Source organism: Notolabrus celidotus, chromosome 4 (assembly GCF_009762535.1).
Source record: "Notolabrus celidotus isolate fNotCel1 chromosome 4, fNotCel1.pri, whole genome shotgun sequence".
Taxonomy (NCBI): domain Eukaryota; kingdom Metazoa; phylum Chordata; class Actinopteri; order Labriformes; family Labridae; genus Notolabrus; species Notolabrus celidotus.
In genome coordinates, this window is record NC_048275.1 from 34,513,544 (window position 1) to 34,537,500 (window position 23,957).

Sequence of the window (23,957 nt, forward strand, 5' to 3'; positions counted from 1 at the left end):
AGACTCACTCGACCGGAAGCGGAGCAATCCCTTTTTTTCAAGAGTACCCTACTGCAGGCAAGATGGCGCCGCCACAACATCCACACCGGAAGTCCATACCGGAAGTCCATACCGGAAGTTACAAAGCTAAAAACGTTGCAATAACACCCACACCGGAAGTTCATACCGGAAGTTACAAAAATAAAAGCCTTCAAAAAAATAAAAGCCTTGAAAAACAGGAACGTGAACGCAAAATAAAAGCCTTCAAAAACACGTAGGTTTACGCGTAATTCTATGAACTTTTTTGCACTTACATTTTAATCGTATCAGTATTATTGACTAGTTGATTGACTCCAAAAGTGTATAGGCTGTTGAGAATTCAAGTTACTTAGAAGCCTGCACGAATCACTAAGTTATAGTGTTAACGTCTCAGCCATGCACAGCCTTTTGTTCCGAGTGTGTGTTGAAATACTTAAAGCTGATTATGATGCTGCCGTGATGACATCTGCATATGCCTCTCTTGTTTTGTCTGGGTCATATGTTATTTTATGTTGTGTTAGCCTGACTGTACCTCACCTGCCCACCAGTTCCCTGTGGTGTGTGTCCTGCCCATAGGTCCTGCCCCTTTGACTGATTCCCTTTGAGTGACCCCTCTTCCTTCCTGCACAGCTGTTCCCCACAGGTTCATTATGATAACTGTGCAGCGTGCAGGAGTCTCTTTCCATGGGGACTTGTCACATTATCTAAGTTTGCTGTAGTGTTTGTTCCAAATTACCTTGCATGCTGTCTGCCTATGTGATCACATGTATAGATTAATGAATGAATGAAATACAGATCCAGAGTAGATCCACAGTCACGAGAGAAGAGCAGAATGTTATCTATGGTGCAGGGGCGAGTGGAGGAGGAAAATGTAGAGGTGTGTGGTGACTGTTTCTTTTTTAACATAATTTGTAACACGTTACAATGACACAGTGACAGGGGTGTTCATTAACCACAAGAACAAACGGAGGGAATGGTTTCTCCTTCTATTTTGAGACATTAGATGGGCGTAAACACTCTGAGCTTGTCAAACAGTTTTATTCAGATTGAATGCTTGATGCATGTACACCAATGTCTTAACAAGATCACTTTATTTGGCGTCCATGAAAACATTGAAGTTGGAACCTTCAATTAGAATGACTAGAAAAACTGCAAATGTATACATAGCTACTGTTTCTTTCCATCCAACCCCTACTTGAAATGTAGAATTATACTTTATTTTATGTTCTTTTAATGTTATATGTATGATGTCTTAACCCTTTTGTATTGATAATGTTGTACTTGAAAAAGAACAATGCACTTTTGCTATTACAAACTCCAAATCAACATAAAATATTAGGACTAAAATATTTCAACTTGAGGCACCACTGTCAGCCACTGATGATAGATGTACAGTACACATTTCTGGGGAGCCTCTGTTGTTTTTGTGGTGAATATAGATCTCTGTGTACAGCTTGAGTGTATTTTCCCTCTTACTTACAGTCTTTTCCTTCTCATCCCCTCCCCCCACACACACTAACACTCTACATTATTCTGTTCTTCATACACAGCGGGATCTCTCTCACTCACTCTCTCTATCACAATTAGCTTTCTGCTAATTGATTTAGCAGCGACAGACTAATGCAATCAATACGCTACACGAAGAAGAAACTTCCAGTTCGAAGCATCCGGCATTGGGTAGAGAGGGGGTTAAAGAATCACTTCCGGTATGGACTTCCGGTATGGACTTCCGGTGTGGATGTTGTGGCGGCGCCATCTTGCCTGCAGTAGGGTGCCTCTCCTTTTTTTTCCCACTATTTATTATAAAAAACAGTGTTCTTTGTTTTTGGTCTGATTTATGTATTTACCTTATTTTTTAACAATGATTTTAAAAAAGATAAATAAAAGTATGAGGACATTCAGACTCTGTAAAAGGTTTTAAGATATATTAAGAGTTACTCCAGCATTGGAATAGCATAAAAATATAGATTTAATATAGATTTAAATGCGGTTTAACCAGCTGCGTTTTCTGTACGATTGAATAAAGCTTTCGGTTGTATTGTGTTGCAGTTCTGTATGAGGAAAAAAATAATTTTACATAAAATTAGAAAGAGCGGCGACGTGGAAGCTTAAAATATGAGAGGCACCCTACTGCAGGCAAGATGGCGCCGCCACAACATCCACACCGGAAGTCCATACCGGAAGTCCATACCGGAAGTGATTCTTTAACCCCCTCTCTACCCAATGCCGGATGCTTCGAACTGGAAGTTTCTTCTTCGTGTAGCGTATTGATTGCATTAGTCTGTCGCTGCTAAATCAATTAGCAGAAAGCTAATTGTGATAGAGAGAGTGAGTGAGTGAGAGAGATCCCGCTGTGTATGAAGAACAGAATAATGTAGAGTGTTAGTGTGTGTGGGGGGAGGGGATGAGAAGGAAAAGACTGTAAGTAAGAGGGAAAATACACTCAAGCTGTACACAGAGATCTATATTCACCACAAAAACAACAGAGGCTCCCCAGAAATGTGTACTGTACATCTATCATCAGTGGCTGACAGTGGTGCCTCAAGTTGAAATATTTTAGTCCTAATATTTTATGTTGATTTGGAGTTTGTAATAGCAAAAGTGCATTGTTCTTTTTCAAGTACAACATTATCAATACAAAAGGGTTAAGACATCATACATATAACATTAAAAGAACATAAAATAAAGTATAATTCTACATTTCAAGTAGGGGTTGGATGGAAAGAAACAGTAGCTATGTATACATTTGCAGTTTTTCTAGTCATTCTAATTGAAGGTTCCAACTTCAATGTTTTCATGGACGCCAAATAAAGTGATCTTGTTAAGACATTGGTGTACATGCATCAAGCATTCAATCTGAATAAAACTGTTTGACAAGCTCAGAGTGTTTACGCCCATCTAATGTCTCAAAATAGAAGGAGAAACCATTCCCTCCGTTTGTTCTTGTGGTTAATGAACACCCCTGTCACTGTGTCATTGTAACGTGTTACAAATTATGTTAAAAAAGAAACAGTCACCACACACCTCTACATTTTCCTCCTCCACTCGCCCCTGCACCATAGATAACATTCTGCTCTTCTCTCGTGACTGTGGATCTACTCTGGATCTGTATTTCATTCATTCATTAATCTATACATGTGATCACATAGGCAGACAGCATGCAAGGTAATTTGGAACAAACACTACAGCAAACTGTACTGAGGTACAGTCAGGCTAACACAACATAAAATAACATATGACCCAGACAAAACAAGAGAGGCATATGCAGATGTCATCACGGCAGCATCATAATCAGCTTTAAGTATTTCAACACACACTCGGAACAAAAGGCTGTGCATGGCTGAGACGTTAACACTATAACTTAGTGATTGGTGCAGGCTTCTAAGTAACTTCAATTCTCAACAGCCTATACACTTTTGGAGTCAATCAACAAATCAATAATACTGATACGATGAAAATGTAAGTGCAAAAAAGTTCATAGAATTACGCGTAAACCTACGTGTTTTTGAAGGCTTTTATTTTGCGTTCACGTTCCTGTTTTTCAAGGCTTTTATTTTTGTAACTTCCGGTTTGGACTTCCGGTGTGGGTGTTATTGCAACGTTTTTAGCTTTGTAACTTCCGGTATGGACATCCGGTATGGACTTCCGGTGTGGATGTTGTGGCGGCGCCATCTTGCCTGCAGTAGGGTACTCTTGTAAAATATCGCGAGTTTTCCGTGTTCCCGTTTGTATCTCAGAGAGCAGTAGAAAAGAATAATAATCTCTGTCAAAGGCTCTGTGTATGGCCTGAATATACAGTTTTTTTGTCAAGTACATGGCCTGAATGTTTCACCTTTCATAAACCTGAATTTTCTTAATAAAAAAAATGCCGATAAAACAATATTGAATGGCAGCTTTGATTTGGTTCTATTGTTATAAATCTCGGAACCTGACGCCCTCTAAAATAAAATAAAAATTGTCCTTTGTGTTTCGCTTATAAATGTTCCTCGTGTGTCCCTCACAAGCGCTGGCCAGAGAGCTTTCTGTTTTTATGCACCAAAACTATGGAGCTCTCTGCCTCTGGACCCTCTGGACCCTCTGGACATTATAACAGGGATCTCTCTGTGTGTTTTTAAAGTAAACTACAGACTTACCTTTTTGATCTGGCTTTTAACTTGGAGTAATTTCTTTTTTAGCCCTGGACGCATAATTACCACTATGACCATTGTTTTAACATAATTCTTGATTTTTTTATATTATTATAACTTATCATATTATATTTTTTCTTAATGTTTATTTTCTGGTATTTATCTGATTTTATTGTATTGATTATATTATAATGATTGTATTGTATTTTATTTTTCTGATACTTCTCTGATTTTATTTTATTGATTTGATCGTCCTGGTTTTATTTCTAAGTCTTTTATATCATTTCCTTTACAATTTTACCAATTGCTGTTGTTTCTTGTCTCTCAGCCAGCTGTTGCTTCAATAAACTCTGTTACCCCTGCTCCATTGTCCCGCGTCTCGCTCCAAGCCTCTGCCTTGCACAAACGTCACAGAATCATTTGATATGACTACGCATTTTTTATAAGTAAGCTGAATAACTTATACAAAAATGTAATCAAAGATAAATATTCATTCAAGTTAAAAAGCAAGAAGTCATTTTAGCTCTATTGCATCTGTGGACTGAACTTAAGTTTAAATATTTTCAGTTTTTAAATTCCAATAACAATAAATTGAAAGACTTTGTTGAATGCACAAAATAATTCCATAGGCACTGAATTTATATTCAAAGTTTTAACTCAAAGAACTGACTCTATATTAAGTCGATTTGACTAGAAAATGTTGTTTGTTGTGAATTATTGTTAATTCGAGAGAACTTAACATTTTAAATGTATAAGTGCTGCATTTTAAATCCTGCTCAGTAGAGTCAGTAAAGCACCATGCACATGTCAGGCTCTTCCAAAAGGGTCATCTGATGAGCCTGAGGTGTTTGTCATGACGATACATAAATCTGTTTCAGGCATGTCAGCACAGTTGGGAGATAAAATGTTACATGTCTTAAAACAACCACAAGTTGTTTTATATGCAAATGAAAAGTTGTGTTTTTATGTAAGAGTAATGGAAAGAAATCCTCAAACACATGGATTAGTAAGTCTGACATTGTTTGTTCAGGATGATCTGAGCCTTCAGAATCATCAGAATCAAAAAGAGTTTATTTATGCCTGGGGGAAATTCAGTCATTACAGTTGTTCTATACACAATAGGAGTAAGAATATTGGAGTATTTATAGAAAGTATGAATAAAATAAGAAAATAATACTAAATAATAAACAAAATAAAAATTGTACAGAAGTGCAGAATTTCTTAGAAATAAGCTTTTTTGCAAAAGAACCATCCCAAATGTTTGAGTATGTCTTCAGAGTGCTGAAACTTCTAAATCACATCAGTTTCGAGAGATTTTCTATAGTCCTTTTAATCCCCAAATCCTCTCTTTTGTTGTCTCTGTTTTAAGACGAGCCGCAGACTGTTTCTGTAGCATCATGTTTACCATGTGTGGGTTAGTCTGAGCTGTGTATCTTTTAATGCTGGAGGCAGTCACAGATTTCTACTTTAGTTTTATAGAATCAAAGTGTGGAAATAAGTTAGAGTTCAAAAACTTGCTTCAAGAGTGTGAGGTTTAAGCATCAACAAATATGTACAACAAGTAAAAGTACTCTTTATTTCCCATTATATATACTATATTAAATATATGTAATTATTGCATTAGCAGCTGGATCTTACTTTATTGACTATTCTAAGTTACTTATGCAGTCTGATATATGTAGAGTCATGGTTTCAGTACGTACCCTGCCTGTAATCAACAGACACTGTGTAAATTATTAGACTTTGTGAAACTGTGAACTTCTCATGTTTTATCTCAAACCCTGGAGACAAGGTCACATCTCCTGACCTGCTGTTCATCTCTCCCTTTGTACTATCCCAATATTTATCATATTTATTATTTTGTTATTATATTAATCTGCTAAAATGCTCACTCTGACTTAGGCTAATTTAACTAATTTATGTTTTTAAAAGTACTGCCATACTTTTCTTTGCACAGATAGTATTACTATTACTATTCTTTAGAGTCTTTAGATTAGATTTTAGGTTTCTACATTTATTGTCCTTACTATCTTGTTGTCAAGTACCAGTGTTTCAATCACCACGTTAAATTACTTGTTTGTGAGAATTCACATGGCAATACAGCTTTCTTGATTCTTGATTCTTGTTTCATGATATAATTTACTCCCTTCCCTTCCCTTGCTGAGTTTCTTTGAAAATTATTGTGATCCTCTGTATAGTTTGCTCCTTCCTGCAGGAATACAACTCACAGAGACAGTTTCATTGCTTAGAGAGGCTTATTGTTGAAACACCTCACTTGGTAATACAGATGTCCATTGCACTTGCATTGTTTTATCAGGTCAGAAACAGGCTGCAGTCAGTAGCACCAGCAGGGAGCAGTCTTGCTCTCTGTCTGCTTCCACCAGCTGATGCTCCGCTTCTCGCGAGATCTCCGTCCTCCTTGTCTTCTTTCCCTTACGTGTTGGTGTTAGTGACATTGAGTAGCAGCTGGTGAGAGCACCGGCTCAACGGGACTCTTCTTTTCTTTTAACGAGCCACCGAACTCACTTGGATCCCTTATGACATCGAAGTCGAAAGTAAACGGCAAAACCTCCCGGTGAGTTGAACCATCCTCGACTCACGGCTCCGTTCGTGTCCGTATTTAACGTCAGTTAGCCGGTGAAGCTACCTCGACTGACCTCCTGCCATTAGCCGCGTTGGCTAGCTGCTAACTCTGCTTCAGAGGGGGACCGGTTTATCTTTAATGAAAGGGATCTGATCAGCTTCAAGGGAAATATGTTGTTGATATCAGCAAAGAAAGTTAGTCCCGCAGATAGAGATGTCAGCCGTCAATAATGGTCCAGCTGATAGTAAAGATCAATAATGGGATACAGCGAGCTAACTGTTAGCATCCTTAGGTAAAAACACAGTGACCTCCAGCTGTTTCCTCTGCTGCATACTTTAAAGATTTTAAAGTGTTTATGCCTCTATAACTTACCCCTCTGTCATTTAAATTCAATAGTTATTGAGTTTTTTACCTGGATCTCATATTCAGATGTGTTTGCGCCCAAACTCTCTCCTGAAACATCTGATATTACAGCTCAGATTGTTTAAAATATGAGGTTTTAATGTGTTACAAGGTGTTATGGTCCACTCTTAGTCAGATTACTGAAAGGTCAAACCACCTGTGTCATGTGTAACAGAAAGACAACCACAAGGTGTTATATCTGTGATGTTATAGGTCATCCTCTCTCCTTTAATAAACAACAGCATGAAGAAGTGAGAGTGCTTCACAAAATGCTGCGTGTTAGATTCATGATTTTACGAGGTGACCTTTAGTTTATTGAGTAGAAACTTCCGAGTTTATAAACTCCATATCAAACATTTACCATCAGACAGATGCTTTGAGGAAGAATAACAAGGCCTATCATCCATCACACATGCAATACAAAATGTGGTGTACAATATTAAATAAATGAGCCTAAACGTGGTCCTTATTTTAAGACTGAGGTCGGTTTAAAGCACACTAGAGATTATTTTGTTTTAATAGCATAAGATGTGCATGAATTTAGTTCAAGAATGATGAATATGATTATAAAAAGCAAAATAAACAAAATATTTATTCATATTTTTGTGTCTTTTAATAAGATATCAAAAATAATGCTGTTATTATATGTAACAGTTTGTATCAAGGTGTTTTAATGAGGCCAATTCATAAGTTGCTTTCAGAACAACTGGGTCTAAGAGTATGGGAAAAATAATTGCTCCTCTTTTACAGAAAATATAACAAAGCTAGACTTATTGTAGTTTTAAAATCGTTAGAAGAGTAGAAATAATTAATTAGAAAATAATTATAATACATTTTTATTTTTTTATTGTTAAATATATTTAATTTATGTTTATTTTTCCATTTATGCATCTATTTATTTATTTTTATTTCTCCATTATATAGTTGGTAAGTAATTTAGAAATTGTGTGTCAAGATGTTAAAATCAAACTAAACAGTAAAAAAAAGAATAATACGATTTTATTTTTGTATTATTATTTTCATTTCATTAATACACACACACATATATATATGGGTTTTTTATTCATCTTTCTTCATCATATATTGGAAGTAATTTAGAAATTGAGTGTCCAGCGGTTAAAATAAAAATAAACAGTTTTAAAGAAAGAATATAATATATCTTTATTGTCATTGTATAAAAACAACTAACATGAATAATAAATAAAGCATACTTTTAGATACTTTTATTTTTGTGGGTATTTGAAGAGGTTTGAAGTGTTGACACTGTCACGTGGTCACACATAAAAGTGTTTGTTTAGAATTTATTGTGTCACTATATTATTGTAAAGGATGTAGGAGGATAAACTGAGTCAGAATAAAGAAAACTTTTATATAAACCCTGTGAACCTGACAGAAACACGAACGTGCTGAGCTGTGCAATGTTGCTCGTACATCTGAACTTAGCCTGTCACGTTTCCTCCTCGTTAATGATAAACAGAGTTATCAGAGGTAAACCTGCTCCCTGTAACTCCCTGTTATTCCCGGGTTAATAACTTATAGATGTAAATATGGTTTATTGTACACAGCACGGAGGTACCGCAGCAGCTTACGGTGCTCCGCGGGCCTCTTTACAGCAGCCCCCTCCCTCCTCTTCCTCTCCTTCCTCTCCTTCCTCTGCTGTGTGTACGTGTGGGCCGAGAGGCAGTGATGGCGGACAGGCAGAGAGCTGTTTCCTCATTCCTCTGAATCCGACACATACATAAACCTTAATTCACCCTCTCACTCTCTCTGTCACCGGCTGAATTGAGAGTCGAGGACGCGGCGTGTTGCGGATATTTTTGTTACCTGCTGGTTTATAACCTCTGAGTCATCAACATGAGGTACGATTACCGGTGATATACGGCTTTATCAGCACTGTTAGCTGTGAGGTTAGCCTCCACATGGCTCTGTTACTGAGTTAGTGAATATATAAGATGTACAGGACACTTGAGACCACCTTGAGTTAAGATCATAAGATATGATAAATGAAACCTAACAACTAAAGAGAGATATTAGAGGTAGCTCCTTTACTCTGTCATTAAATCCTGCTTTTAAAGTGCAAAATTCAAAGTGCAAAGCAGCATAAAATAATGGAATATAGTAACATATGTAAAAGCGCTTCTGGTGTTATAACACTAAATGTGAATCTTGTATTATGATTATTGGTGTTTTTAGTAATTAAAGCTCCAGTAAGGAGTTTTTGGCTGATAGAAACAGACTGATATTTATATGAATGTTTCCTTATGAGCCACACTATCCGCTTAAAGTCCGACCTTTTCTCTGTAGTTGTTTTTAATCCTGAAACCAATCGGTGTTGAAGGTGTCTGACAGTGAGATCAACCTGTAGAAATAGTCTTTTTGTTACATTTTCACATCAGAAAGGGATTCATTTGACTGCTTAAGTACACTTCTTACCCCTTTCCAACCAACGCAAATCTGGTTCTAGTTCCGGGATTTGACTCACACTGGTTTAACCTGCGAACCAACCTGGCACCAGTATGTTTTACCAACCGCTCGAGCCAGGGGAAGAGCCATGTTGTGACATTACTTCTACGTGACCGCTTTTCCCAGAGGCACTAGCATGAACCTTCCCTCATAATAACAACGATGGCGGACAACGTAGCATGCTTGCTGGTGTTGCTCCTGGCTTTTGGTAATCACCTGAGGTCCTTAAGAGAACTTATCCAACTTTACCAACACTTCACAGTAGCACTTTTGTGCTACTCGTCATGCTTTACGTAGGCGGCAACTTCGCCCCTCACCGCTGACATAAGAGGTTTGCAGTTCTAGACCAGCAAAGAGTTAATGCAGTTCTGGAACCTGTTTTCCTGGCCAGGAGCCGGTTCTATTGCAGTCGAAACACAAAGAACTGGTTCTCAATCGAGCACCTGCTCCGAACCGGCCTCGGTGGAAAAGGGGTACTTAAAGCTGCTGTGAGGAACTTTTGTTTTGTATCAATTCTGGCGCCCCCTTGTGGACAAAGCGATACCTCTTATCTCTTGTCCTATACATCTAAAAGCAGTGTTTTCAACAAAAACCTCATCCTGTTGTCTTTTAACAGTCAACTTTATCAGGCAATGTGATTCTTTTCCATGAAAACAGTCAAATAAAGGCTGTTTCTGAAGCAAGATGTCCATCATCTGGTCTGAAACCTACCCCCTCAGGGTGGTTTCAGGTATTAGAAATTACAACAGAGAAGGTGTCAGTGTTGCTGTTTATGGTCTTGTTTGCTATTGAAGGTCATAAAGAGGCATCTGTATCATTTCCAGTCTGTTTCTCAGCCAGCTCAAAACTCCTCACAGGGCCTTTAAGAGAACCGGCTCCTCGCCAGGAAAACAGTTTCCAGAGCAGCACCAACTCTTTGCTGGTCTAGAAGAACCGAGAACCGCTTACATCAGCGGAAAGGGGTGGAGTTGCTGTGACCAAAAAGACAAACCAAAAGATTTTCCGCCATTTTCCTTTAGTGAAAAAATAACAAAGACAAAGCTAATGGATTCCAAGGCTAAGCAGTGGTCGGTCCAGGAAACACCAGCAAGCATGCTGTGTTCCCCGCCATTGCTGTCATTGTGAAGGAAAGTTTGCTCTCGCGCTGCTGGGAAAAGCGGCCAAGTAGAAGTGACGTCATGACGTGGCTCTTCCACGGGTTCGGGTGGAAAAACGAACTGGTGCCGAGTTGGTTCGCAAGTTGAACCAGCTCTGAACCAGTGTGAGCAGCAGCCCGGAACTAGAACCAGGTTTGTGTTGGTTGAAAAAGGGTAGCAAGTTGAAACACAAAAAAAGTGTCCCTTAAACTGCCTCAGTGGATAAGGGGTTTTAAAACATCCTGTTCTTCCTGTTAGATTAAAGTAGTCATTTAGATAAGCTGTTAATCAGTTACTCTTTATATAGCAGAGTTTATTAATGAACTCGTCCTGTAATAATCTGATAACATCCATCAAAGGTTGATTATACTCAACATATTGATCACAGAGTCATGTTGAGACAGGTACAACCCTCTGGAGTCTGGTGATCAGCAAACAAGCCGATCAGTCAGATTAAAATGGCGTGGCTTTATTTACATTAATAAACAAGAACAAAACTTTATTAACAAACTCATATCTTTATTAATACTTGCATTAGTTGATGATAACTAGTTTGTTTACTGCTTTAACAACTTTTGTAAACCGTCTTTTCAAACTGAGGTAGGAGTATTGTGTTTACTTCTAGCATGGAGAGACTTAAAATGAAAGTGTAACACCAGTCATCATGTACGAAGGCTGTGTGATGGTCTGACTTCTGACATGTTTGAGCTCTTTGTGTTCGTAGAAAAATAAGATAACATTCTCTGGAGTATTGACCTCTCCCCTAGTGGAGCTGAAGCATGTTTTTGATGGATTATTCTGCTCTAAGATGAACGTGAGACCTGAGATTATTGTCTCAACAGGTCTGAGGTTGTGACAGCAGAACCAGGAAGTCAGTTTCTCCGTCTGTCAGCTCTGATGTTGAACCATCAGACGTTTTTTCCAGTGAAGGAAAGTGAAGTGTTATCAGACGCTCTGTTTACAGCTGATACTGCAGCTGCACCGCGCCCTCGCTCACCTCCATTGACACCAGGTCATGTGACACGTTATCAGCCTTTTCCTTGAAATCAGAGAATCGTAACAGCTAGGGTTCCTGGAGCTCGTGATTGGCTGCAAAGCGTTTTAAAATTCAAGATCACAGACAGAAAAACAAGTTTACCTCATAACCAGAGTCCTGCGATGAGTCTGGAAGCACCTCAAGTAGACTACCCTGTCTTGTAGTCCCTCTCAGCCCCGCCCCGGTGTCTCCAATGCTCGGGGTATTTTGGGGTTTTTGTGTCTGAAAATAGATGAGTGGTGAGACTACTTTTATCCCAGTGGATCCCAGTGAGTCAGGAAACCACCCACCAACCTCAGAATAAAACCCAGCTGTTCATAAACAGTTCAGCTGAGACCTTCACCACCACACAACAGACTGGATGAGCCCCTGATCCACAACCAGCTGAGTCAGACGCAGAACAGAACCTCACTTGTTGAACACAGTGACTCACCTGTGTGCTCTGATTCTGTTTTTAACCTGTGAGCCGAGCGGGCCGTGTGGTAAATATTGATTATACACCCTTTTTGTGTTTGATGTAATGCACTCCCTAAATGCTGCATCATTACAGAGGGTGAACAGGTTCATGTCTACAAAGGTGTTTTTGGACTGCAGGAACTTTACAACTGAACTACATGCATTTCGACCAGTGGACCCAGGGTCTAAATTTAGTTCAGGGGTAGTTAATCTCCCCCCTAAAAAGCCCTTGCTTGGGGTGTAGTACTTTTCAAAGGTCCCGGGACTTTCGGGGGGCAGGGCTTGCAATGCTGAACGTGTCTGATTGGTAGATTAACCACAGTGTTTTTATTCCGCCCTCCGTCCACAATAACATCACACACATCTGTGATTCACTTGATTTCTCTTTCTTTCATTAGTTTTTATTTGTTCTCTGTTTTGTATGTGTGTGTACTTTTCAAAAGAAGAAGCTGTGATTCTCTTGATTTAGCAGCTTGTAACAGTAGTCTTCTCTCAGCCCACTGTGAATGCGTCTCTCCCGGTGTTATGGTTTTAAAAGTGACCCTGTAAACTGGAGACCTTCAGCTGAACGTGTCAGTGTTTGTGGAGTTTACACAGCTGTTGAAACACAGAGGGAGTTCCTGGGAATGCAAACTAGTTTAGTTTTTATTAAGATTTCAAAATATCCTCATCAGATATTTAATGATCGTCTAAAGACGTTTATGAGGGATGCATCCTGGTGAAAGTCTACAGTTAACAGGGTCACTGTTTAAACCAAAACACCGTCTGATCTCTGCCACGGCCTTTTGAGTTCAAAAGGATTTTAAAGCCGTGTTGAAACGTCTTTGCTACTCACGCTTATCTCCTCTCACGTGTTGATTCAGTGAATCCATCTGTGATGAAATATAGCACCATCTAAAACAGCGCCAGCTGAGTCTCTTCATGCTAACAGGCTAACTGTTGTGTTGCTCATAATGATACCTGCCTGTCCATCTGCTTCTATGGTGTCATCTGTGATGAATGGCATTCGTCTTTGTTTTACTGCCCTCTACTGGTCTGGTGGTGTAGTGCATTTACTTTTTTTTTTCTCCATACGTCACTGGCCTGATTTACACAATCTACCCGGGACTTCAGCCCGGTGTCAAAACGTAGACAATAGGGGCACAGGAACCTTTTAGTTCCTGTAAAAGTGGTTCTGGGGGCCAGAAGATCCTGGAACTCTTGGTCAAAATGCACCTTGTGACAGAAAGTCCCGGCTCGTTTCAGACTGACACAGTTTAACCCAAAAACAAAACAACAATCAAAAAGCCCCGCTGTGAAAGTGATGATGTAAAGCAGAAGTGAAAGAAGAGGAACAGCTGTAGTGTTGGTGCAGGAAACAGAAATGAAAGTGTTGCACAAACGGAAAGTTGCTCTCACGTCTGTCCCAGAATAGAGAAGCTGAGGATCAGAGGAACGTTTTACCCTTCATGTTTGAGGAAACAGAAGTTTTATTTCCCAGCTGCAGGCGGGAGTTTTAGTAAAATCCCCCAAAGCTCAGAACTGTTCACTTTTGGTTCATTGATCGAGCTGCAGTTCATACCTGCTTATAAAACTCCACTGCAGTCTGACGTGGAGCCGCTTCTGTGTATCGTAACGCAGCGACCTAGTTTCTTTTTGACACATCATCTTTCTGTTTCCTGTCCAGGATGCCGTCAGCCGAGGCGGCAGTGAGCGGGCTGAAGCAGTGCCGGCAGGCCCAGGAGCAGCTGGAGGATGCCATCAGCAGGGTGACGAAGGCCGAGCAGGAGTTGAGGGAAAACGCCAGAGAGGTGAGGACCCTCCTCTTCTTCTTCTTCTTCTTCTTCCTTCTCTCTGTTTTTACATCTCATGATCTAGAAGAAAACAACACTTATCTACTTGTGGTGTGGATGATAGCCGGTGCTCTGCCTTGGTATGCTGCTGTCGTTACATCAGAGACTAGCAGCTGATGTTTATCCTCCATTCAGAGCTCTCTGCAAGTCTGTTAGTTTGATATGTGCTGAATGGTTCAGAGTAGGGATGTCAACAATTAATCCAGTATCAATTAATTGATTGTTAAGAACTTACTCGAACACATTTTTTGTTTAGATTTTCTGTCATGTGGAACAAACATCATGTGGTCTCATATTTGGTTCAGCTATCAGGGAGGTGTTTTAAGTTTAAAGTATGTTTGGATGTGAATCAGCTGACTGAAGGTGTTGCGCACAGCCGAGACACTCAGCTCGGGGCTGCGGCTGAGTGTCCAGGAGCCGTCGGACTGATTATGAGCCAGTTGCGCTCCCGGCTGACACCTGACCACATTCACATGCTTAATTTTCTCAATGAGAACGAGTTGACTGAAAACTGGACACTGTGAGTCTAAAATATGTTCCTGTTCAGTTCCCTTGTTGAAGTCTGAGCCTTTTCTTTTATGACTGTATATCTATTTGAAAATGACATCGCTATTTCAGAGAGGAGTCAGGAAGTCAGTCGGCTTTCAGCTTTGGTGTGGAGGAGGAAAATAAAAGTTAACGTATAAATGAGAGCTGCTGTAAAAATCATCAGAGGCGACAACGTGCAGGAGAAACACGTTTGCTGCAGCCGTCACACGACTGTCAGCGGTCCATTAGTCCTCCACACGAGGACTGCAGACCATCAATCTACAGTCAGGTGACCGTCACCCGACCATCAGCAAAAGTTACCAGCGATGTGTGTGTTGTAAGTTGGACTGCAGGTCACACATGTTTATTGATGTCTTCTGAAGTTTAGAGGAGGGTAAATCAGTTACATTTGAACCCCTGCCTCACAGTCTTTGTACACCAGGCTCATTTGGAAATCCGGTCACAACATATAAGGAATAACAACATATAACAAAGAGACAGTACGAAACAAACAGAGAGATAAACTCAAGGTACAAACTCTGATAAAACCTCATGAGACCAGAGGTACTGGTCTCTTTGAGCACAGTCTAAGCTTGACGGAATCCAGTCCGAGTCCTGCAGGTCCTGAGGTATTTCACACGTTGATCCCCGGAGCAGAAAAGGCCGCTTGTCTGAGCCCGTGACTCAAAGTGAACCACGACGTCTCAGAGCACCTGAGCGCCTGATTATGTCCACATTTATGGATCAGTTTAAGATTAGCAAACTCAATGGACTCATGAAGAAAACAGTGTTCATACACATACTGACCAGAGTGTGTGTGCATGTGTGAGAGAGAGAGAGAGAGAGAGAGAGAGAGACTATAAACATCTAAAGTCCTCTCATTGTTAAGTACTGCACTTGCGGTCGCCAGTCAGCTCACTTTGCTCAACCACCCACTGTCATGTTAGGTCACGATACTTATTTGTGTTTATGTGTTTGAGTGTGTGTGTGTGTGTGTGTGTGTGTGTGTGTGTGTGTGTGTGTGTGTGTGTGTGTGTGTGTGTGTGTGTGTGTGTGTGTGTGTGTGTGTGTGTGTGTGTGTGTGTGTGTGTGTGTGTGTGTGTGTGTGTGTGAGCGGAGGTGGAGTGATATTATAGAGTATACAGAGAGAAGTGGGCGTGGTAGAGTGAGTATATAATTGAGGGAAGAGATAGAGGAGCTCATATCACTGATGGACTGAACTCACCTTCAGCTGCTGCTCTCCCTGTTCTCACCTTCGTCCTTCGTCCTTCGTCCAGCAGGTAAAGCTGGGTGTGTGTATGTGTGTGCGTGGACTCTAGAGTCGGATGTCACAGTGTGTGCTGATTGGTCAGTAGCTGCAGCATCACCATCGCATCATGAGACTACAGCTGACAGATATCATCATTATTAACTAGTCTATTAATTAACGTCAGGATTGATTTTAAAAAACAGGGAAGGAGCAGGAACTGTTGGACATTCTGAAGTTTCCAAATCTCCAGACCCTCCAGTGAGCCCGTCTCACCAGTCTCTCTCCCTCCCTTTGTCTCTCTCAGGTCCGTGCGGAGCTGCAGAGCTGTGTGAGCCGCCAACAGGAGGCACTGCGCTGCAGGGAGGTGTGGCTGCTTGGACAGATCGAGCTGCTGGAACAACTCAAGACTGAAACTCTGCAGCAGCAGCTGCACCAGCTGCACAGGGTAACTGCTCATGGTTAATTACTGGTTATACTGGTCACTGACTGGTTACATGATGCCTCTGAAACTCCTCTCCTTACATACCAGAGAAGCATGAATCTGATTCTCTTTAGACTGAGCAAGATGCTAAACGTCTGCAGCATCTGATACTTAAACCTGGAGATCAGAGGATAAGAGAACAACGTGTGACCAGTTGGTGACCCTTCACTGTGACACTCATACACACTCATACACACTCTCACAAACACACACCACCATGTGTTTAACCCAGTCTACTGTGTTACAGCTCCGAGGTCAGTTTGATGTCCTAGTCCATCAGATGCACAGCTCCAACAGCAGCAACGACCTGAGCAACCAGCTGACCAGCTGCATGGAGAGGTAACACACACACACACACACACACACACACACACACACACACACACACACACACACACACACACACACACACACACACACACACACACACACACACACACACACACACACACAACCCTCACACACACAGACATTCACTCACTATGTAAAGACAGACAAAGTGAATCACTGTTTTGGGTTTCTTCTCAATGACAGTGTTTGTCATTGCGGTGTTTATGTGTCAGGAGATAAAGGCTGCAGTCTGCAGAGGTTCTGTTCTGACATGTCTAACTCTGTAGCATTCAGAGTTTAAAACCTACAGCAGGAATGAGCTCGGGGTTTGATACAAGCATATTTTTGGGGGCTTTTACACCTTTATTTAGAGAGGACGGGACAGTGGATAGAACAGGAAACCGAGAGAGAGTCAGGGAATGACATGTGGGAAAGGGGCCGTAGGCTGGAATCATACCCGGACTTCCTGGCTAAATCTGCGCCCAACATACCGTTTTAAACACCAGACAACATAATCAGGAGTCCTTACCCCTAAACGTCCATTTTTAAATTGGGACTTAGTGGCTGAGCAGTGTAATTACAACAACAATTGCTTAGAGGATATTTTTACGGCACATTAGCTTCCAGTTCTAAACAAATGTATCCTTTTTCACATCTATAAAGTCCTAAAAATGTTGAACTGACTATCCAGAATTATTTCCTCCAGTAAAGTGCCTCAGACGTGGAGGTGTTGGGAAGTGAGGTGTTGAAACAATAAAGTCTGATCTGTTTAATTTACTTGGAAATATAAAACATGGGTTTAGACATGGGTTAACACAGACGCTGAGAGCAAAGGTAGGAGACAAACATCTGATTGATCTTAAATCAACATGAAACTCTGACTGATGATGAAAAGGTTACAGATGTTTGATGCTATTTCACAACAGCTGTTTGTCCTGCACTCCTTGAACTCATCACCCATCATCTTTTTATTTTGCTCTCTTAAACCTGGACTCAACAAAGATGATGTTGTTGATGATCATGTCGATAAGAGGGATGATGAAGAAGGTGACCGTGTTCGTGCTGTAACCACTCTGCCTGCTTGTTTTCCCATGTCCGCAGGTTGTCCTCTCTCAGTCTGACTCCAGAGGAAACACCTGAGCTGAGTTTCCAAGGCGACGCTCGCTCTCTGAGGCAGGCCATCACCTCATTTGGCTGCATCACAGCTCAGGTAACACACACACATGCTCAGGAGTACTCTCACAAACACACACACATCAGGAGTACTCTCACAAACACACACACACACACACACACACACACACTGACTCACCCATGTGATGCTAACCGGGTGCGTTCCGATCTTCCTCTTCTGCAGCCCGTAGAAGGCGTGTCCTCTCAGAGCTCCGCCCACAACAGACGTCAGATGCAGAGCTGTCCTATTGCTGCCAAGAAACAGGTAACCCCGCCCACGTCATGCTTTCATGCTACAGAGGCAGACACACTCACATAGATGTAAATGTATTGATCTTTGATGTGGACCTGGCTGTGTGTCTGCAGAAGATGGAGGCTGCAGCTCTGGGTGAATGGCTGCTTGGAACTCAACCTGCGATCAGAGCCACGGCTAGTCACATGTTCAGCAAGAACCCTGAAGACTGGCTGGCGGCAAACAAGGAGACCAAGGTGAGACGGACAACCGGTCTACTTCCTTTGAATGAAGAAAGATGACACTTTAACATATCGAGCAGACTTTGCACTTTGTATACAGAGCTGAGGCCTGCACTGTGTCGAGAGCTCGAATAACCAAACTTAACAAGTCAGGGTTCAGATGAGCTTCTTTACTTTACACTCTGCAGCATAGGACTGCTCACAAACACTGACAGGTCCGTTGGCAGTGTTTTTTCAGGCTCAGAGCAAACTACACAAGTCAAATACAAATAAGTTAAGAACATTCAAAGGTAAAAGATGGAGATAAACAGACTGAACATTTTCAAGTGATGCTTTTTAATATCACTGCCTCATCATAAGGACACCACCAGATCGTCTCTGACGGCCAAATTCCACCAGATCTGTGTATGGACCGTCTCCAATCCCTCACAGCACCGGATCTGATAGGTTGTTATTCTAGTTGATGTGTTAACTTCCACTGGATCCGCTCCGTTGTGTTCCAGCTGTGTCTCTGATTCGGCAGGTCGGAACACAACAGATCAGATACACAAGACTTCTATTTTTTCCGAATGCCGGATCACGACGCATCAATCTCAACAGAGCAGATGAAGCGGGACAGGAAGTCAGGCACCAAAACAAAATGAAAACATCCGGTTAATTTTCAGAATAACTGGTGTTATCACCAGATGGTATTTCACTGAACTATGACAACAAACCGTTAAACTGTTAAACCATTGCGGCGCATCATCTGCTGTCCCTATGGTATCTAACAAACATAAGAACTGGATACAGAATAACTAGTACAAGGCTTCTGTCATTGTTAAAGGCTTTATGAATATTATTGATTTAAAAATATGTCATGACAACGTGCTCGTGTTCTCTGGGTCGAGGCAGATGATCAGTCAGGCAGCGGTGCTTTTATACAAGTTGAAAATAACATCCTGCCCTGGAGCCAGAGAAGTTGGTGTTTACGAATAGATGACTTTTTTATGGTGATTGATCCAGTTAAGAGTGGAATCTGTAAGCTCTGAAACGTCCTCAGTCAGGCCTCAGTTTGAAAACGAACACTTTGTGGTATAATTTCCGTCTTGTCTCTGTTGATCAGCTGTAACAGTGATTTCCTGTCTTCTCCTCAGACTTCCTGCCCCGCTCTGGCCACAATTGACTTCATGCAGGCTTGGGGTCAGCTCAGAGACCTGGAGGCATGGCTCCTCCAGGAACAGCCGACCCCTGTCAGCAGGGAGAGGACTCACAGCAGCTGCAGCTCCTCCTTCTCCATTGAGAAGATCGACGAGTCCGAGTTCATCACCTCTCCTGAAGAGGAGGATGAAGAGGACATAAGCGACTGGCTCATCACCCCCTCTCCTCTTCCCATGGACACCGTGTCGGACGCGGAGCGGTGGCAGAGAGTGCTGAAGCCGTTTGAAGACAACTGGCTGTCCAGTGATTGGCTGGTGGAGTCCAGCCCTCCGACCGCAGACTGCTCCTCCTGCTGCCAGACCACCAAGGCCGTAGAGATCGAGAATCTGGGCCTTCTCAAGTGCCTGAAGACCCCTCCCGCCTCCACCCCTACCACCCCGACCCCCGCAACCTCCCCTGCAGCCCTGGAGGCATGGCTGCAGCAGGTGGTGCCACTGCAGCAGACCTGCAAGGCCAACGAGGTGTGCTCCACTTACTCGGCCTGCGTGTGTGACGAGAACTGTGGGAGAGAAGCTCTGAACCTCTGGCTGCTCAAACAGGATGGGCGGGACAAAAACGGAGTCCCTGTAACAAAGAACACCTCACCCGCTGCCAAAAACGCCCCAGCAACCACTGACAAAAACGCCCCACCCACCACTGACAAAAACGCCCCGCCCACAACCCCAAAGAATGTCCCACTCGTCCCCGTCAAGAGCACCCCACCTCCCCTGAACCTGAGGGAGAAGGAGCAGAAGGTAACAGCTCCACCGTTACCATCAGACCACCCCACCTGTCATCACCTGTTAACCTCTGTCATCATGTTTCAGATTTCTAAAGTTATTTCTTCCAGGGAATGTAGTCATTGTATGATCCTTAAATCACTGTCTTTGTTCCTCAGGTTCAAGCTATCCTGGAGGCCTGGCTCCACCCGGCCAAACCTTCCTCCACCTGCAGGGTTCCTCTGCAGGCTCTCACCTCCTCCCTCTCCAGCTGGGTGATCCCTGAGGAAGAGAAAGCCAGCAGGGAGGAACACAGCTCCCAATTCAAGTCCTCCTCCTCTTCGTCTCCTTTCCAGCACCCTCTCGATCCAGGTCTCTGGGTTCTTCCAGGACAGACGCCCCCTCCTTCTCAGAGCTCAGAATCAGAAGGTCAACACCACCCTGCAGGAGAGGAGGACAAGTGGCTGCTGAAGAAGAGGAGTCAGGCTCAGGTAACAGGACCACTGAGACTAGACCACTAGAGACTAGAATTTCAAAATGTACAGAACTGAGTGTGTTTAGTGTTTGGCTCTCTGTGATGACACGTTGATGTCTTGTTCCCTGTGTAGGAGCCTCTGGCACTGCCCACCGTCTGTGACCTGTTCTCCTGTATGAAAGTGGGCGGAGACAAAGACAAGTGGCTGCACAGAGCCGCTGAACAGGTGAGTCAGGCTTCACGCTCAATCTGTATGCTTACGCAACACATGGACGGGTGTTAGACCCCAGGGAGAGATGATAATGGAGACAGATTTTGAGTTTACCTCACACAGACTCATGTTTTCATCAGGGTGGACTTTCTCTGTGACTAGTTTAGTTTAGCAGCAGCACCACTCCCTCTATGTGCAAGTAAAAAAACAAAAGTCTGTGTTGTGCTAAAGCAAAGTGTTTTAAATCCAGTTAATGTGTGCTCAGGAGGACTTTATAGTCCAGGGCCCGTATGCACGTCCAGCCATTAGCGAAGAAAACGGGTGAACCACACCATTACAGGTGTTAACAGCAGGATTACTGCACCTGTTAGGCTGTTTAAAGGATGACTGACATCGTGCTTATAAGTTACCGTCTTAGACAAAATATGCGAAGACAACAGATATTTAGGGATCGAACGAATCCTTTGGAAAGGTATGACGATGTTGAAACATACAGCAAATTTAGACTTAGGAGACATAACTCTTAGGTAACCTACCAGCAATAACAGTATGTTGAGACTAATGGTCCCATTTGTGTAATGGCTGGACGTGCATACGGGCCCTGGTTACTGTGTCACTCAGATGTCAGCTGATCACGAACTCTGTTTCCCCTCTCCAGATGTGACGATGACGACGATGGATGTTTCTTCTTCTTCCCTCTGGGAAACTCTGTCACTGATGTGCGCACACGATCACAACAATCTAACCACGCCGCCACTTTCTTCCTGTGAGGACCCCACGCCGAGCCGCTGCCCGCCTCTCATCCAATCAGGACAAAGGACTCATCCATCAGCTCTCTACGTGGACATTCATTCTCCGGTTTGAGCCCACAGCCTTAGTTTAGGAAGGAACAGACTCTTCTGCTGTGGTCCAGTACTCGGGATCAAACCTGTTTTTATGGTTTCAGTTAAAGTATGGACAGACGCTCCTCAATGATAGGAACTGAAAACGGCAACAGCTCTTCTTTTGTTCTTCTTCACCATCGAGTGAAATAACCGGCACACTTTATCATTATGACCGCAGTGAGCTGCTGATCTGCTTTATGGGGGACACTTCTCCCAGAATGCATTTCACCAGCTGATCCTGACGAGGAGAGGGGGCGGAGTCTGAGGAACAGGGTAGACGCACAGGGCGGAGATATATTTAGCTCATAAGTAGCCTTTGATTGAATGCAGCATATTTTAACCCGTTTTATGATTTGACTTTTTAAGAGAACCTCTACCTGCTCAGGTGGAATCCTCCTTTTCTTCTTCTATGAAGCTGCTTCACTACAGAGATCTATTTCCTGTCCAGACTGCAGGCTGTGTCATCACTTCCTCAGTCTGGGGTTTTATTCTTTTTTTAACAAAAGGTGCAGTCCGCTAGTGTTTAGGTTTCCACATGCTCCGTCGTGTTTCTTTTGCTTTCCTCACTGAACTCTGTTCTCTAACTCCACGAGAGTTTCACTTTGTGTTTGTTTAATATATCTTTGGATATAAATGACTTCATGTTAAATTGTTTTATCTCCTGAGTGTAGCCTAGCAGGCAGACTTTCATCTAACGCTTGTGAACGCCGAGGCTTGTCGCGTGTAATCAACCGTCTGAAAGAGAGAGTGAGAGCTGAAACAGATGAAGGGAACTCTGTGTCCCATGATGCCTTGGATGGAGACAACCTGCACGGTGTCTGAAGACGGGTCACGTGACTCTGCTGTCAGCAGTGATTGGTGCATTTATTGAAGCTCTGTGTAATTTTTGGTGTGTTTTGGGGGTGATGTCTTCAGTACTCTCTTCCTGATGTGATTCTAAGCTAAATAAAACATGCCGACATCTTCACTTGTCCCTGTTTGGTGCCTCCTGTTCTTAAAATGAGCAGGTTTGTATAAACTATCACTTCACTGGATTTAGATCAAGGAAACTCTCATGTTTAAGCTCACAAACAAATGATACTTTCAATCATTACAACATTTGAATTCACTAGAAACCACCAGACACCCACATTTGGACCTGTTTATTCAGCAATGACACAAAGACAGACACTATGAGCTCTCCTTTAATGTTGAAGTAACACATCTGATCAGTGACAGCAGGCCGGACTGAACGTTGGCCTCCTGTGTTTGAGATAATTTCTAGTCTTATCTTGGCAGTGAGGTTCACTAAATGCTAGAGCTCAAACACTTTGCTCCTCTGACCGGACTGAAGGCACCAGCAGCACTTAACACGTCCAGTCAGCACTCTCAAAATAACTGCTCAACACGGGTTCACTGATGGGGGGCAGGGGTCGAGTAGAAACTGGACTCCAGATGTGTTACACTACTTGGAGTGTGTTTGAAGAAACCACATGAAGGAATATGAAGCTGTGTCGGGTTCGTAAGAGGAAAACTATTCACACAAAAGAAGCTGGAAAAAAAGGAAAGAGGAATGTGAGGAGGACAATGACTGAATGTTTAAAATAGAAGAGCAGGAAGTTAACATGAGAGGGACAAATGACAAATGAGGAAATAGAGGCACAAAAGATAAAAGAAAAGAATGGAACAAAATAAAAAGGCTTAAACCACAAACAGATAATGTCAGAAGAATAAAAACAACAGATGATAAAAGGAATAAAAGCAACGTTTAGAGGATTAAAACATGCTCAGAGAACATCTCCTGTAAAAACACATCTATAAAAATGTGTTGGTGTTAAAGTTAAACATCCAAAAATAACATTTAAGGCCTCCTAAGATTACTTTCTGTAGATTTAGATGTAAATTGATATTACATCCAGCTATAAAAGTGTTTTTTCTATGATATAAAGAAGACAAACTCTGAGCTGACATCAATACGACACACTCCCTGACTCTTGAAAGGATCATAAAGAAGGAAAACAAACAACAGTCACGTTGTGTTTCTGTACAAAGAGCTTACATGACTCCACACATCACAAGTGTTATCATTTATGTCCCTTTATGTAACCACTACACACACTCTCACACACTCTCACACTCTCACACACACTTGCTGATAAACTGCCTCCAGCTGATGAAGCCACACCCTCCATCAGGAGCAGGCTGATAGACAGAGCTGTTG

The 23,957-nt window shown here is 42.2% G+C and overlaps 1 protein-coding gene across 2 annotated transcripts; it reads left to right on the plus strand.

Moving 5' to 3' along the window:
• Positions 1-6,504: 6,504 nt before the first annotated feature.
• ncoa4 (nuclear receptor coactivator 4) lies at positions 6,505-22,724 on the plus strand. 2 transcript variants are annotated; one of them, XM_034681937.1, is made up of 11 exons: positions 6,505-6,720; positions 13,889-14,012; positions 16,136-16,276; positions 16,560-16,651; positions 17,744-17,852; positions 18,000-18,080; positions 18,182-18,304; positions 19,426-20,223; positions 20,367-20,678; positions 20,796-20,888; positions 21,532-22,724. In XM_034681937.1, the coding sequence occupies exons 1-11, from the start codon at positions 6,683-6,685 to the stop codon at positions 21,535-21,537; spliced, it is 1,917 nt and encodes a 638-aa protein (XP_034537828.1). In that variant the 5' UTR covers positions 6,505-6,682; the 3' UTR covers positions 21,538-22,724. The 2 variants fall into 2 exon arrangements, with proteins under 2 accessions (XP_034537828.1, XP_034537829.1); XM_034681938.1 differs by lacking the exon at positions 6,505-6,720 and adding an exon at positions 8,795-8,990.
• The last annotated feature ends 1,233 nt before the right edge of the window (positions 22,725-23,957 follow it).